The sequence below is a fragment of the Lycium ferocissimum genome, chromosome 9 (genome assembly GCF_029784015.1).
Source record: "Lycium ferocissimum isolate CSIRO_LF1 chromosome 9, AGI_CSIRO_Lferr_CH_V1, whole genome shotgun sequence".
Lineage (NCBI taxonomy): Eukaryota > Viridiplantae > Streptophyta > Magnoliopsida > Solanales > Solanaceae > Lycium > Lycium ferocissimum.
The window spans coordinates 42,373,071-42,388,412 of NC_081350.1; the positions used below are offsets into that span (position 1 = coordinate 42,373,071).

The 15,342-nt window shown below is 32.5% G+C and overlaps 2 protein-coding genes across 2 annotated transcripts in view; both read right to left on the reverse strand.

Moving 5' to 3' along the window:
- The window catches only part of LOC132030917 (translation machinery-associated protein 22-like), a 102,319-nt gene that overhangs the window by 27,097 nt on the left and 59,880 nt on the right, over positions 1-15,342 (reverse strand). The gene's annotated exons all lie outside the window — the stretch shown is intronic.
- On the reverse strand, positions 2,539-6,485 carry LOC132030913 (IQ domain-containing protein IQM1-like). The gene is made up of 8 exons (XM_059420704.1): positions 6,065-6,485; positions 4,939-5,330; positions 4,649-4,829; positions 4,449-4,537; positions 4,241-4,328; positions 3,902-4,132; positions 3,704-3,805; positions 2,539-3,256 (listed from the first exon to the last, which is right to left on the reverse strand). The coding sequence occupies exons 2-8, from the start codon at positions 5,289-5,291 to the stop codon at positions 2,801-2,803; spliced, it is 1,500 nt and encodes a 499-aa protein (XP_059276687.1). The 5' UTR covers positions 5,292-5,330; positions 6,065-6,485; the 3' UTR covers positions 2,539-2,800.

Below are 15,342 nucleotides of genomic sequence, written 5' to 3' on the forward strand. Positions count from 1 at the left end.
TGGAGATGTTCAAAGAAGTCAAATTCAAGAAATCAAAGTCAACAAATGTGTCAACTTCGAAGAACTGGAGCTTCAATATTGACCCAGAGTTGCAAAGGAAAAAGAGAGTTGCTAGTTATAAAGTTTACACAGTTGAAGGAAAGGTAAAAAAGAGCTTTCGTTGGATTAAAGAGAAGTGTACACAATTAATATATCGCTGGAGGTGAGACATGTCCAGAATTTAGTAAGTGTTCATACAATAGATGAATTGATACTGGGAAAAAAAAATTGTAGTTGAAGTTGAATAAACTATTTGTGAAAATTGTGTTTTGGATTTGATAGCAGTTCATTTGGGATGAATAAAGTGTGTGGAAGTTAAACGTAAAGAGTATTTCGATATTTCAATTTAAGCTCAAATATTCAAGTTTAGTAATTGCAAATACTCTTAGCCAAACCATTCTTTTTCGAACTCATAGCTAAACTATTACTCCCTCCTTCCAAATAAGTTGTTATATTTCGTTTTTTAAGAGTCAATTTAATTAATCTTCGAAACTAAATTGAATTAAATCAATTTAACATTTTGCAAAAATCTGTACAAACTATATCAAAAATACTAGAAGTTGCAATTTTTCTCATTTCAATTTGATGAAAAAACATATTTTGAAATATCAGTCAAAATTCACATAGTTTGACCTTCGAGACGCAAAGCATGACAACTTTTTTAAAATAAAAAAAAAAATCTTTAATACATAGAGGGGTAGGGAAAGGAGAGATGAGGAAGAGGATTATAACGTGGGGATTCAAACCCTCACAGCAAGATGAAAGTTCAGGATTACATAGCATGACACCTAATTTGCTATGGAAGGAGTATTTACAAATTTACTAGTGGCTTCTGGGTGCCATTGACTTGATGACTTTGATGAGTGTGGTTGAGTGAGATTTGACATATTTGCTCACAATTTGCTGATTTAGTTCCTTAAATAATCCAACAAGGTAATGAAAATTAAGAGCCATTAATTATTGTTCTTGTTCAAGAATAGGAAACTCAGATATACGTACATATTAAATACCTCTATATATATCGTGCAGAGCAGTTTGAGGAGAATTTGATGCCTGACATTAATCTCATTCAAAGTTATTTAAGTCAAAATAGAATGCGAGCACACCAAAAAATTCTTGACTAGATTGGTCCACTTTTTGACTGGATTTGTCCTAGGAAGACAAGAAATAGAAAGTGTTGTCCAGGTAGGTACGAATCATGCTAATTGGTAAGGACTGAAGAATTTTTAAGGCGGAACTGAATAACAACAACAATAACATACTCAGAGTAATCTCACAAAGTGAGGTGTGGGAAGGATAGAGTATACGCAGACGTTACCTCTACCGTGGGAGGTAGAGAGGTTATGTCCAATAGACCCTCGGCTCAAAGAAAAGCAAATCAAAGCAATCTAGGAAAAGGAGGAATTGACTGAGAATGTTAAATGTATGAGAAGAAGTTCGCGGCACATAAGCCATTGTTTAATGAAAAACACGGGAATTTGCTAAGCGTAAAACTTGTCCGGTGTTAAAAAGTCAGAACGAGAAAGTGTGGTAAGTTTTGAATGAAAGTTCTGGTAAACGGCGGCATAACTCTAACTGTCTTTAGGGTAGCGAAATTACTTGACGAGAATTTAAGAGGTTGAATTGAGTATTGAAATGACCTAGACAACGCTGAACTGAATACGCGTACACACAAAAAAAAAAAAAAAAAGAACTTGACTAGATAGGTCCACTTTTTGACTGGATTTGTCCTAGGAAGACGAAACATAGAAAGTGTTGTCCAGGGTAGATAGGAATCATGGTAACTGGTAAGGACTCAAGAATTTAAAGCCAGAATATTAATTGCTTAATAAAAACACAGGACTCTGCTTAGTGATAACACTTGTCTGGTGTTGAAAAGTTAGGGAAAGAGAAATGTTATAAGTTTTGAATGATAGTTGTCGAGAATTTAAGAGGTAGAATTGAGTATTAAAATGATATGCACCTGAACAACGCTGAATTAAAATAGAAAAAGAATTCATATAATCGACCCCAACTAACTTGAAATTGAACATATATAATTGATTTTTAGGTTGGCTGATTGGCACAAACTATGCAACTCATAAAATGAAGGGAAAAAAGGAAAAAAACAAGAAAAGGACACTTTCATTTCTGGTACATTCCATGGTGTTTAGCTCGACCAGGAAGAAAGATAATTCAACAGTCCAACTTTTGGTTCCTTACATTTTTAGAGTCAATGAAACTCAACAAAGTGACCGGAAAGAAAACATGAAAGGGCTAAAACTGCCCCTGGACTAATGGAAATAGGATAAAATTCCCTCTGTTGGTTTTTTGGTGCATATTTACCCTTGCTGTTAACAAACAGGTTTAATTATACCCTTATCCTGTTAACGGACCTCCAGGTCTGATATATCCTCCTTCCGCCTTTAGTTGAAACTAAATGGAGTAATTTGTTTTGTTTCTTATTTATGCTTGAGGCAGAGAATTACAAGATTGGACATTGAAACTTTGCTACTAATAGAAAGCTATCAACTCAACTTCAATTCATTTGAGCAAAAAATATGAAAAAAAATTTGATAAATGTTAATCAAAGCCATCCTTCAATTTACAAATGAGGCTAAACTTTGAAAAAGATCGATGATTAGGCTCAATGAAGCCATGCATCTTGTAAAAATTAATCAAATACGAAGGAAAGAATAAATAAAGATTTCTAGTTAGTTTGTTGCATCTACTTCTTCTGTCTGTAGTCCAAAGTCAGCTGGTGCAAATGTGAAATGTTGCTTTAGTTAGCTGCTGAAATAGGTGTCCTTGGACTAGGTATTCCCATATATGCAATCCTAGGAGAAAGATGAATCTTCGGGCTGGGCCTTGGTGAGGGGATCGGGCCATACATGTTGGAACCTCCATTAGCCACCCGTGGTGACAATTTAACTTGTTCGAGTGCTCGGAATTGTAGTTCTGCTGGGTACTCCCTAACACAGCCAATGCGAGGTCCGTGTCCTGTTGACCATTTACGAGACAAACGTTTAGCAAAGCTAAAGGATGATTGTGTCTTGTTATTGACAGTATCTTCTTGTTTCTTGTCTTCGCGATCAGCATCGGTAGTTGTGACTCCTTTCTCCTCTGTTTGATCATTTGCATCAGAAGTGCTTCTCTTTGGTGATTTTTTAGCAACAGAAAGATTCGAGCCCTCATTGTTAACTCTATACGAATGCTCATCGTCGTCAACAGAACATCTCTGAAAAGAAAAGGAAAAAAAGAATTTTGTTAGCAATGTATTTCTCTTGGACATTTCACTATAACATTTTAAGCCATGAGGATGCATGTTCAATAGCATGTTTGCCAATTGGCCTTCCAAAATCTGTTTATTTTGAAAAGTGTTTTTTGTCAGAAGTAATCTTCGAAAAAAAGTGTTTTTGGAGAGGTGCAGCTTGTATTTAGCTAATCAATTGGAAAAACACTTTTGCCAATATTAGAACAGCAAATTCGTGCTTGGCCAAAGTTCCAAAACTGCTTCCAGGAAAAAGATGCTATTTTCATGTTTTGAAAAACAACTTCTGCTACTACTCAAAACACTTTTTTTCCCTAAAAGCTTGGTCAAACACATCAACTATCTAAAATAAGCAGTTTTTGCTTCCCAGAAGTTTGGCCAAACAGGCTACAAGACACAAATTTGAACAATTACCTTAACATTTGTAAGATCTACGTTGTGCTCCTCGAGGAAACTGATGAATTCCCTGAAATTCTCTTCTGTAGGGTGATAGTGGCCACTGTATGGCCAAATAGCCTGCAGAAAACAAAGGAGAAGATAAGTAAACAAATCTCGAAAATCCATAGATATGCAGAGATCCATTGTGTATTTATATAGTAGACCGATAATTACCTTCAAAATACCACCATGAGCAACGAGTCTTCCAGCAGCAGTGGTGGCACCACCCGATAGAAAACTCGAATGTTGAAACACACCTTTTTTCTTTTTTCCAACATACAGTGTTCTTGTTGTGCTAAGAACAAAAATCCACTTTGAACCTTCTACTGTCTCAACAAAGACACCGCTTTGTTTATAGACGAGTTTACCGTCCTGAATAACTACTTCATATGATTCGCGTTCGTTCTGAAATAGTAAAAAGAGAATCAATTTAGTTAATAAGAACTAAATGGATCCATTTGTTCAGTTAACATAAAACATTTTTGTGGTAACATTTGCAAAATCTGGACTTACCGGTCCAAGATATTTGATGCATTGATGTTGCAGATTGGTCCTTGGACACTTCTCGAGATTTATTTCTTTTCCGTCTCCAACATCCAACCTTCAAGGCAAAAATTGATAATGTAAAATGTCAGCTACAACATATTTCCACTTACAGGTACATTTACTAAAGGTATTTATTCATATAATACAGGTTCAAAATCTTCGAATGAACACTCACCAGTAGAAGAAAGGTTGAGAGCTTTCACTTTCAAACCATATATCATAGTAGAAGTGTAAGTTGTGCCCATACCGGTGTCGTGGATCAATCTACACATCATTAGAATAAATAAACAATCAGTTTCATGATCATTGGAACTCTTCAAGAATAAAATGACTAATTATAATTCAAGATTTCGAAAAAAATAATCAAGAACTTACAGCTTCTAGCCAATGCTGCAGAGCAAGTTTTTGAGCCTTTTCATCTTTTGACAATCCTTTACCAACTTTGGCCGCTCTTGTACGCGCTCTAGCCCACCGGGATACAGCAGTTTCCGGTTTCTCCACATTGAAGAAAGAAACAGAACTCCTTTTGAGAGCTGCAAAATCCAAAGCCTTCCACCTACACACATATATATACAACACAACCACTTCAATAAACCGAACAATATAACAGTGACATTATATTTAAATCAAGATTCAATTTATTAAAAATAGTTCAGACCACATACCATAGTTCTTCAACTACAACAGCACAATCTGCAAGATTTCTTCTTGTCCTATAACTCTTATACACTTTTTGAAGCTTAACAGCAGCAGCATTGAGCTCGCTAACAGGTCGTGGAGAAAACAGAATCGCAGGCTCAGGTAATGAAGCTGTTTCTCTTTTCTTTGGTTCATTCCATTCTGATAAATTTAAGTCTTGAACCAAATTTTTGAATGATAGAGTTGTCGCTAACTTCAGTTTTTTTGGTTCACAGTTACTTAAGATTATCGAATTCTTCCTTGTCATCTTATCGACATCATTCGATTGGATTATAGTTTCCACATGTGTTCCTTTAAAACTATTCGATCGCACAGTCATCTCCCAAGTTTTTAGCAAGATACTAAAAAGCCTTTTAACCTGCAAATTTGTATGACAAATGAAATTCATTAAGCCAAAGTTATCTAAAAGAAAGAACTAAAAATAGAAAACTATTACTACTAGCAAATATACTAGTCATCATCTACATATTTTCTCTTACTAACTCTACTTAGAAACAGAAACTTCCATTATTTCAAGTTCTTGAGCTAAATTATCAAACTTTTTTGTCAAAAAAAAAAAAGTAGCCTTGTATACAAAATTGAACTAAAGCCTATCATCTAAGACAGATCCGGGATTGTAACAGGTTCGACCTTTGAGTTTTTAGCACTGAACTTATTGTACAATTAAAATTATGAGTTCAAATCTAATATCTCTTGAACCTTTAGTAATCTTTACACATATATTTGGAAAACTATTAAAAACTTTCTCTTCCTAACTCTACTGAGAAGCAAAAACCTCTACTATTTTAATTTCCTGGGCTAAATTATCAAACTTTTGGTCAAAACTTAGCATGCTATACAAAATTGAACTAATGTTCATCCAAACAAAAGGCAAAAAACCCAGTATTTTCGACACGAAACATAAGTATATCTGTGTAAAGAAACTCTAGAATCTCAACAAGTATTAAATTATGAACCGATAATTTCAAGAAACACAATGTGTTCAGTGCTAAGAACCTTAAACTCGAACACAAAGCCAAAACCAAAAAAAAAAAAAAAAATGTCCTGAAATAATATCAAACTAACAAAGAAAGACTGGAAAAAGAAAATTACCTCAAATATCTAAAAGTTGTAAAGAGAAAAATCTCAACTTCTTTGTTTGTTTTTTGTCAACTGCACCACAAAGATGTCTATGAATATGACTAACTACCCCTTTGTGTACTTATATATAAAAATGAAAAAAAGCTTAAAGCGTGGATTTGCAGAAAAAAAGAATTTAAAAAGATTGAGTCAAAGAGTTCGTCTAACTTTGGTGTAGCACGTGGAATGGAAATTGTATAGTAAATAGCAGACAGCTATCTAAGTTTACTGAGAATTTTCTTGAAATGTGAATGGAAAAAATGGAAAAGAAAAAAGTTGGAATTTGTGAGTTGATTTTTATAACTTACGTGAGTTTCAAGTTTGAACTAATAGTTGATCAATTCAAAGTTATGGAAATTTTAAAACTATACTTTTTGTTTTGACGAAAAACAAAAACAAGAAAGCTTTTTGATTTTTGTCCTTCTTTTGTACTACAAGAAAATGAGAATATATATAAAGTTAGAATTTTAAATGGTCAAAGAAAGTAAGCTTTCTATGTGGCTTCTTACATGGAAAATCACCTTGAGAAAATATGGTTTTCTTGTAGTAGTAACTTTTTTTTTTTTCCTTCTTTTTTCTAGTCTTGAAATTTACTTTTAGTCTAGTTAAGAACTTCAAAAGTCAACTACTATATCTCACGGTATAGTTGAATGGACGGGACTCCTTCGCTTTTAACCAGAAGACTTGAGTTTCAATTATTGGGATCGAAACAAAGTATTCTATTCCTTTAGCGAATTTATCTAATGTAAATCCAAATTAGTGGGGTTAATGGATAATTTGGAGATTTGCGCAAACGGCATTTTCTTATGCATCTAGTTAAATTTTTTCCCTGTTAATGCACTAAGTTTGTCTCCCAAAAAGTTCATCATATTACTTTTAAAGGTGAATTTTAGCTCGTTGGACTAACGTGACAAGATGTAATCACAGAAATAACATATATTGGCCTATTTTTTTTAAAAAATAGCCACTATTCAAGAGTTCCAAAGTTTACGAGTAAAATTACTATACATTATTCTGAAGTTTCACTTATGAAATTTACAACTCCAGAATAATGATTTTTTTTTCCAATTATATGAGCAGAAAGGTGGTTAATTATTTGTGAGGTTTGTTTTATATATATATATATATATAAAAAAAAAAATATAAAAATAAATTAAATTTGTGTTAGTATAAATAAATAACAATCATATATAGCCCCAAAAATTACGTTAGTAATAATTAAATTTCATATAAATATATTTTCAATATATGAAAGCAAAACTTTAATTGCACTCTTTTAGGCAAAATACATCAAATCACCCTTAAACTATACCTAAAATGTCGATATCATGAAACTATACGCACACCCGAACATCTAAAACCGAATTTATTTGCACCTTATGCTGATGTTAAAGTAGTAAAAATGATTTTTAATTTAATAAAAGCTGTTTTTTTTTCAACTCTTCTTCTCCATTTTCTGCACTCCATTTGTCCACCACTTCCTCTTTCTTCTTCTACGCCCCACCCTCCATTCTTTCTACTTCATTTTTTTTTTAATCAATATTTCATCAATTCAAAATGATCGATTCTTCATCAATCCATAGAGAAGAAATTCACCATGTTACATCAACTTCACCAACTTAATCTTTTTCACTATCCACAATCAAATCCGTACACACCCACCATGGATTTCACTTATTTTTATTTCATACCAATTTCACCACTACCAAACCTTCCACTATCAAAAGTCACAACACCACCATCACCTATTTCAACACCCATCACCAAATACCATAGCAAGAAGACCGCCACCACCGAAATGTGTTTCCACCAAAACCATCGTATGAAAATCAAGAGAAAATGTATTCCAGAACGGTCCAAGAAATAAAAGATTGAATTTTTAGAGAGAATTGTCCCAAGATCTTGGCCGGATTTCGTGGCAAATTTTTTTTTTTAATGGTGGGCCCTAAATTGGTGGTGATGCATCTTTGTTTATAGGAAAATTTGATGGTGATGATGGAATTGATGATCCAACAGTACAATGGAGCTTTTGTGATGAGTATAGAAATTAAGGAAAAAGAAAATAATGTAAATTAAAAAAAAGAAAAAAGAAAAAAGAAATTTTTGAATTTTATTTCCTATCGTGGCGCCACTTTGTTAACTTACTTAAATGTGGTATTGCTAGTGAAAATTTCATTTTTTAACAGTTGGGTAGGTAGGGTAGGTTGATATCGACATTTTGTGTGTTTAAATTTGATGTATTTTGCCCACTATTTAATATTTTAACTTCCATTTTGATGGTTATTTACTTCAAATGGTGTTTATAAGTTATGTATCCTAATTTTCTAAAGTTATTTACCTCTAAATAAATAATCTATACATAGTTAATGAACTTTTAAGACAAATACATAATTTAAAAACACCTTTTTTTTTTTTTTAATATGGAAAAAATTTTCTTGGGGAGCTTCCCCCGTTTTGCAGAATTATGTATTGGGGTTGGTGAGCACCAAATAGAAAACGCAAAGAATAGAAAATGCGTGTTGAAGTAAAAAGAGATTTTTTTAAAATAAATTTGACTTAAATATAAGATTAGGACCTAAAATTAATTAATTAAAAAATTTTAAAAAAATTTGAAAATTCTTGTGAGGACTACAAAAGTCCCTAAGTTTTCCCTTATATATAGTAGTAATAAAAAAAAAATCAAATTGAAAAATAAAAAACATAATAAAAAAGTTCAACTACTTCTGCGGTCTTGATGATGAAACGCGCCAACACGTTATCGAGTATGCTGATGTTGAGATTTGTTAGCTCCATTTGTCTTCTATCTAAATTTTTCCATGTCCATAATGATGGAAATGACCGATTTACCCTTGCTACATTTGACTTATTTTTATTTATATGAAACATAACTTTCAAAAGAAAGTTTTAACGTGGAAAATGTTTTTCAAGAAAATGGGTGGTTTTGGGTTTTGGTGGTGGAGTGGGGGGGGGAGAGGTTGGATCTCCTTGGGTTGGCAAAAAAAAAATAAAAACTTTTTTAGAAAAAAAATTAGGTGTGGGGGTTGGGGGAGGGGTGTGGGGTTCTGGGTCTCTCTGTGGGGTTGGGTTTGGGGTGGAGGTGGGGTTGGTGGTGAGGGTGGGTTGGGGAATGAGTTGGTGTGTTTTTACTAATCCGAAAAATGTTTTTTTCCTCAAAATTTTATGGAAAACATTTCGGTCATACCAAACACACCCTTAGTCTTATTTTTTTGTACAAAAAAGTGTCCATTTATCAAATCAAGAAAAAATTAACTTTATTTTTCCAGATTTGTCCTTAATAAGTGTCAAATTACTAAGTCTCAATACTTATTTAATTAAGGATAATTTAGTCAAATTACTTATTTTTTCTAAGAGTTAATATATGTTTCTAAAGAATGTGCAAGTAGCTAAGTGGACACTCTTTTTAAACCGAAGGCAATGAGGGAATACTAAGGTAGTAGTAGTTGAATGAACTTTAATTCAAAAAGATATTTCTTTTAGTGTTCATTTAATATGCAATTTGGGTGGTTGGTTGTTGCAAAATAAATGAAGTGGATTCAAGTACTTATAGTACTGTTTGGTGGAAAATTCAAGTTGTTCTTGACTTGAATGACAAATGTTTACGTGTTTTGTTATGTTCTCATGCAATTTCCTTTTTCCGTGAGCCGCGATGGCAAGTGGATTTTTTGCTTTGGACTTTTTTGGCTAATCATAGAAATGAGTCCATTATTATAAAGAGGTAGATTAAGAATATAAATTTAACCGATTCAGTAATTAACTTTTTACAAGTGATATCATTAGCTTTTGAAATTATATAAGTACAAATTGTTTTTTGGAAACGTAAATGTTCACATCTATTTCAATATTTGCTGTCCAATGTCCAAAATACTGAGATTAATTGAACATATTGACTATATGCTACATTCTTTAATGCTACTTGTTTTAAAATATACATTTACTTTAATTTATATGAATCTTTATAGGGACAAAATATGATAGAAATTTCAATGTGCCTGACTTAGAAAATAGAAAGAGAACTAAAAAAGTACTTAATTAGAATGCAAGAAGCTAAGGGACCCCAAATATGCTCATCCTCATGTGGGGTGGGGCGTCAATTTAAAAAAACAAAGAGAAAAAATAACAAGATAAACATAGGATTTGAAACCTCCGATCTCACTTAGAGAGGTGCACTCAATAATCATATTTCCACCATATAACAATTTGAGCTTGGCCGCCCATTTAAGTAGTCTTGAAAGAATATAGCATGGATACATGTGAAACTAGAGACCCGACCTAGATACGCCATTGCATATGGTATTTGAAATCTAATGGCCCGATTACTTTAAATATCCGCCTCAAAGAGCATATTTAAGGAGAGAGTGCTCTCTATCGATGGTTTTTTGCATTCCCAACATTCAAAATCCGACTAATAAAAATTATTTAAGAAATTAAAGTAAATAAGTAGATTAGTTTTAGTCTCAATTCCGACTTTTATACACATGTATACATAATAAATTAATGATTGATGATAATCTCATAGTACTTCTTTTGATTAATCCAACCTTTTTTCTCTCCTGTCTTTTGTAATTATTTACAAAATGCATGTTGTAAAAGACACTGAGAAGGATGCAGGTTTAGTATAAAAACATTTGCACTTCGTTAATTATCATTTATTTAAAATTTGAACTATGGATGTTTATAGTGGTTTAATTGAGTCTTACAAATTTTACATAATACTTATCAGAGAAATAAATAAAGATTGTAGTAATGAATCATAATATTGATTATGAGTACAAACTAATATTACGCATGCGAACTTGATGGCTGGTGACATGCTTAATTTATATAATGTCTGAACTTTTTTATGTAAATGGTTGTTTAATCACATAATTGGACGATAATCACATTATTGGTTGATTAATATAAATGAAAAATAAAATGGATAGGCTGCCAAACGTAAAATCTAGACTTTGAAAATTAATGGTCAAAATCAACAGATGTTGGTCAAGAATGAGGACAAATGCCATTCTGGATTTTCAATATATTTGGATCAAATTGACCACTTGAAACAGTTAATTTATAATAAATCTAATTATCAAGTCAGACTGTTAAACTTTATTTAATTAAAGGGTTTGGAAAAATTATATGGAAGAGAATATAATATCAGCAGCCATTTGCGTCAATTTGGTTCAATCGTCGGCTACTATAATAATTTCTCTTCAAATAACCTATTTGACTATGATTTTTCAAAATAGAATTTTGAAAAATTATCATGCATTGGGATTTACGCACGATAATAATGTTCATCTGTTGCAAAAGAATGTAATATTATTTGGGTGGCAGTGCAAATCCAGTTTAATCTACTTTTTGATCCACAAGAATCAAGATCAAATGAATGTACATTCACTTTCTAGCAAACGAATATATACTCCTTATTCTTAGTAATTAACGATCATGTAAGATAGAAATTATATCGATTTTTGTAGTTAAAATGAAAGAAAAGAGGAAATGATTTCTCTTAATTAAGTATATTAATCCACGTATACCGGACAAATGGATTACTTCTTGTTAGCTAAGAGGAGGATTCAAGATTTTAAGTTTATGAGTTTTTATAACGATAACAATAATTGAATTCGCAGTAAAAAATTATATAGGTATTTCGTAGTTCTTTTTATATATATAGCCTATAGGGTCTGAGCAAAAACTATCGGGTTCACCTGAACTCGTAGCTGGGCTTCTATATATCTCCCCTGGTTAGTTATATAGTACTCCTACTTTTTTTTGTTTCTTGTCTGGTTTTTAATATCCGCTTTGAAATCTGATTAATTAATTCAGTTTTGCTCCTTGAAAAGTCCTACTTTTGGTTAAATTAAGCGTTCTTTACCATAGAGAGACTTTATTTACAAAGTTCAAACCCGAGTCCTCTATTTAATGATGAATAAATATTTAATTAACACCACGCACCTTAGTTTTTGGTAATCCATGTTAGCCATCTCTTTACAGCTAAAAGTGGTCCTGTGGACTATACATGTTAGCCACCTTTGAATCTGATAGTCTTTGATTTCTCAGTAGCTTCTCTGACCCTATATTTAGCTGAATGCCTATTTTTATATTTAAATCATAATAAAAGCTTGTTCTTTGTCAGACACCCTCTTGGGTTAGACTTTTAAATAAAATGTTATTTTTGTCTCTTAAAAGTCAATAATATAAAGTGATAAAATTTATCGATGTATTTCCCATTGATATTAGATGATTTAATTACCTCAACTATACAAATTATTAACATTGAATTTAAAGTTCTTATCAGAAATAGAGAAGAATGCATTTTGATCCCCCTCTTATAAACTATCTCCAATCACTGGGGCCTCTTTAGTCTTTAAACAAGTTTTCAAACTTCAAATTATTTATATCAAATTGGAGTAAAATAATGGACTAAGATGTAAAAGAAAAGCTTATTTAAGTTTCTTTTTTAATATTCCAAATATTATTTGAGATAATAGAAATTTAATTCATATAATTGTGTATGTGCCAGCCAAGGACTGTATAATTGGAGGGCCAACGTAGATGGTGAAGTGGTTGATAGGCTGACGTTGTTGTGAGGGCAAAAGCAGGTGATTTATATGATATTTTATGCAATTTTAAATATGTAAAATGACATATATTGACTTTACTTTATAATTTGCGATTATTTCTTTATATGAAGATTTTTTCAGTAAAAGAAATTCAAGCAAATTAAAGTTTGAAACATATGATTTTCTCCGCGTCTAAACACACGTCTAATGCTATGCCCATCGACAATGACACCATTCTACAAGCGTTTGTTATCCAACTGCCAACATTGTTTCGCCAAAAAGAATCACAAATATGTAAATAATATATTTTGTAATAAATAATATGTATATATATAAAATAGACCATAATAAGTCGACATCAGTTACACAAGATCACGCGTACGCTCAAAGACGTCTCAAAAAGATTAGTGGCTTAAAACCAAACTTCAGAGAGAGGCCCTAATTTAAAGTCCAGAGGGAGGGTAATTTCTAGCTTTTTTTGATGCAAATTCATTAACTATTGTTTTATCATCATCAAGAACAATCCAAAATTGTTAACATTTTTTCAAATCAATCTATTCTGAAAAAAATTCAACTGACAATATAGCTAATCAATCACGTGACTAAAAAAAATTCTTGTTTTTTTTTAAATTTTATTTATAAAAATTGTGTAATCCCTCCATCTCAATTTATGTTACACAATTTGGATTTCAAGAGTCAAACTTCCTTATTTTTATCGTGAATTCGGATTTACAATCTTTAAGTTTTTTGAAAAATAATTTACAAATTTAAAAACTACATAAAAGTATTATAAGTCACAATAATTTTTTAAAGAAATTACCCATAAAACTTAATAAAAAATAGGGCCCCAAAAATTTGGGGGCCCAAAGTCATTGCCTGTGGTTTTAGCCTTGAGCCGGCCCTGCATACGCTAGTGGAGTGTGACGTTTATAATGGAATGTGGGCGAAACGGACGGATCGCGAAAACGATTGACAACTCGATGATGTAGCTAAATTGGTGAGGCAGGGCAATGGCAATGATGTGGATATGTCGACACATGAGCGTTTTCGAGGGGATTGCGCATGATACTTTAAGCGAATCACTTAAAATAAGGCAGTTCTTTCGGTAAGTACGCTACTTGATGATGGTGTAGCCCGAGGTACAACTTCGTGTGGCCTTTTTGGTCAAAGCGGACAATATGTGTCATGGACTTCGGTTGTGACAAATATGGTATCGAACACAAATCAGCTCCTTTTAGAAAGAACTATTTTTTTAATAACTATGGGATCGTGGCGGTGGGGCATATATTGCGTAACCTCAACGAGGATGTGAAGTTCCTAAGGGGGGGATTGGGTTATATGTGACGCCCATTTAAAGCTTCTGAAGAGGGGTACACGTGATAGCTTAAACGAATCCCACATCGAAATGCGAGAGGAACGTGAAAGCTTTAAATGGTTCAAGTTTTACCATAGTGACTTAATAATTGACCATTAGTCAATAGCATAACATAATTCAAGCAAGTAAATTACTTATCATGGTGAGGCTTTAATGTTTTTCTTCCAAGAGCAAAAAAAACGCAACAGTTGATGACCAAGCATATATTTTATGTCTGATTCCTTATTCTCTCCAAAATATTCACTTCTAATCAATATCTAATCTCAAATACCTATCGAAATTCATTTATGATACCCCAATCGTAATATAAAATAAATTGGTGAGGCTTGTTGAGCAAAGAGAACAATACATATCATGGGCTGGCCTATGATGTGGATATATCGTGGTAACTCTCCAAGTAAAACATTTTTCTAATGAGCATTCGAAATCCTAATTTTCTGATTGCAACTATACAGCAAAAGCTTTGCTGTGTGTCTGAGTTGTGAACATTATCTTTGGTCACTTTCCAGTTCTAATTAAGTTGCAGTAAGGAGGCTGGACATGTCCATTTTATAACAAAGACCAATAGCAGTATGGTATGGCCCAAGCCCAAATTCAGTATGGTATGGCCCAAGCCCAAATATGCCTTCAACTAGAATATTTGTTTGCTATCAAAGTCTCGACTTGTCTCAACCAAAATCATGATGATTGTACTCACCGAGCGACACTAAATTAGTTACTCCAATTTCAGAAAGAAGAACTATTTTTTTTAATAACTAATGGGATCCGGATTAACTACGCCGTTAACTTGTACTAATTTCTTTTTCTTCCGCATCATATATTGCGTAACTTTCTCAAGATTCTTGACTATGGGATAGGACCTTTCACCTCATACAATTTTCATTAATGCGTAACTTCATCCATCAAGACTCATCGATCAAGACTTGACAGATAAAAAAAATTACCTAGTATTTTGCAATAAAAAGAAAAAGATATTACCAACGGCGTGATAGGATGAAATCTCTACACCGCAATTTCCATATAAAAATTAAGAAATGTAAGCGTTTGATGTTAAAATAAAATTAAAAAACTATCTACAATTAAATCATATAACATAGATATTTGGTGCACGATACAAATATATATAAGGGAGAAGAGGGGAGTCAGCTCGTCATTGATCAAGCCATTTGAAATGGTTCAAAATTTTACAAAACTACGCGTTGATAGTGATGATTAGTCTTAATAATTGACCATTAGTCAATATGGTCAAATTCAACCTATTTTATAGAAAGCGAAATATTTCACATAATTCAAGGACAAATTAAATC

Coding starts and splice junctions, on each gene's coding strand:
- LOC132030913 (XM_059420704.1), bottom strand. CDS start 5,291: ATGACTGTGCGATCGAATAGTTTTAAAGGAACACATGTGGAAACTATA. Junction 4,538..4,648: donor TGCAGCATTGGCTAGAAGCT/GTAAGTTCTTGA, acceptor AATGATGTGTAG/ATTGATCCACGACACCGGTA. Junction 3,806..3,901: donor CTCATGGTGGTATTTTGAAG/GTAATTATCGGT, acceptor TGTTTTCTGCAG/GCTATTTGGCCATACAGTGG.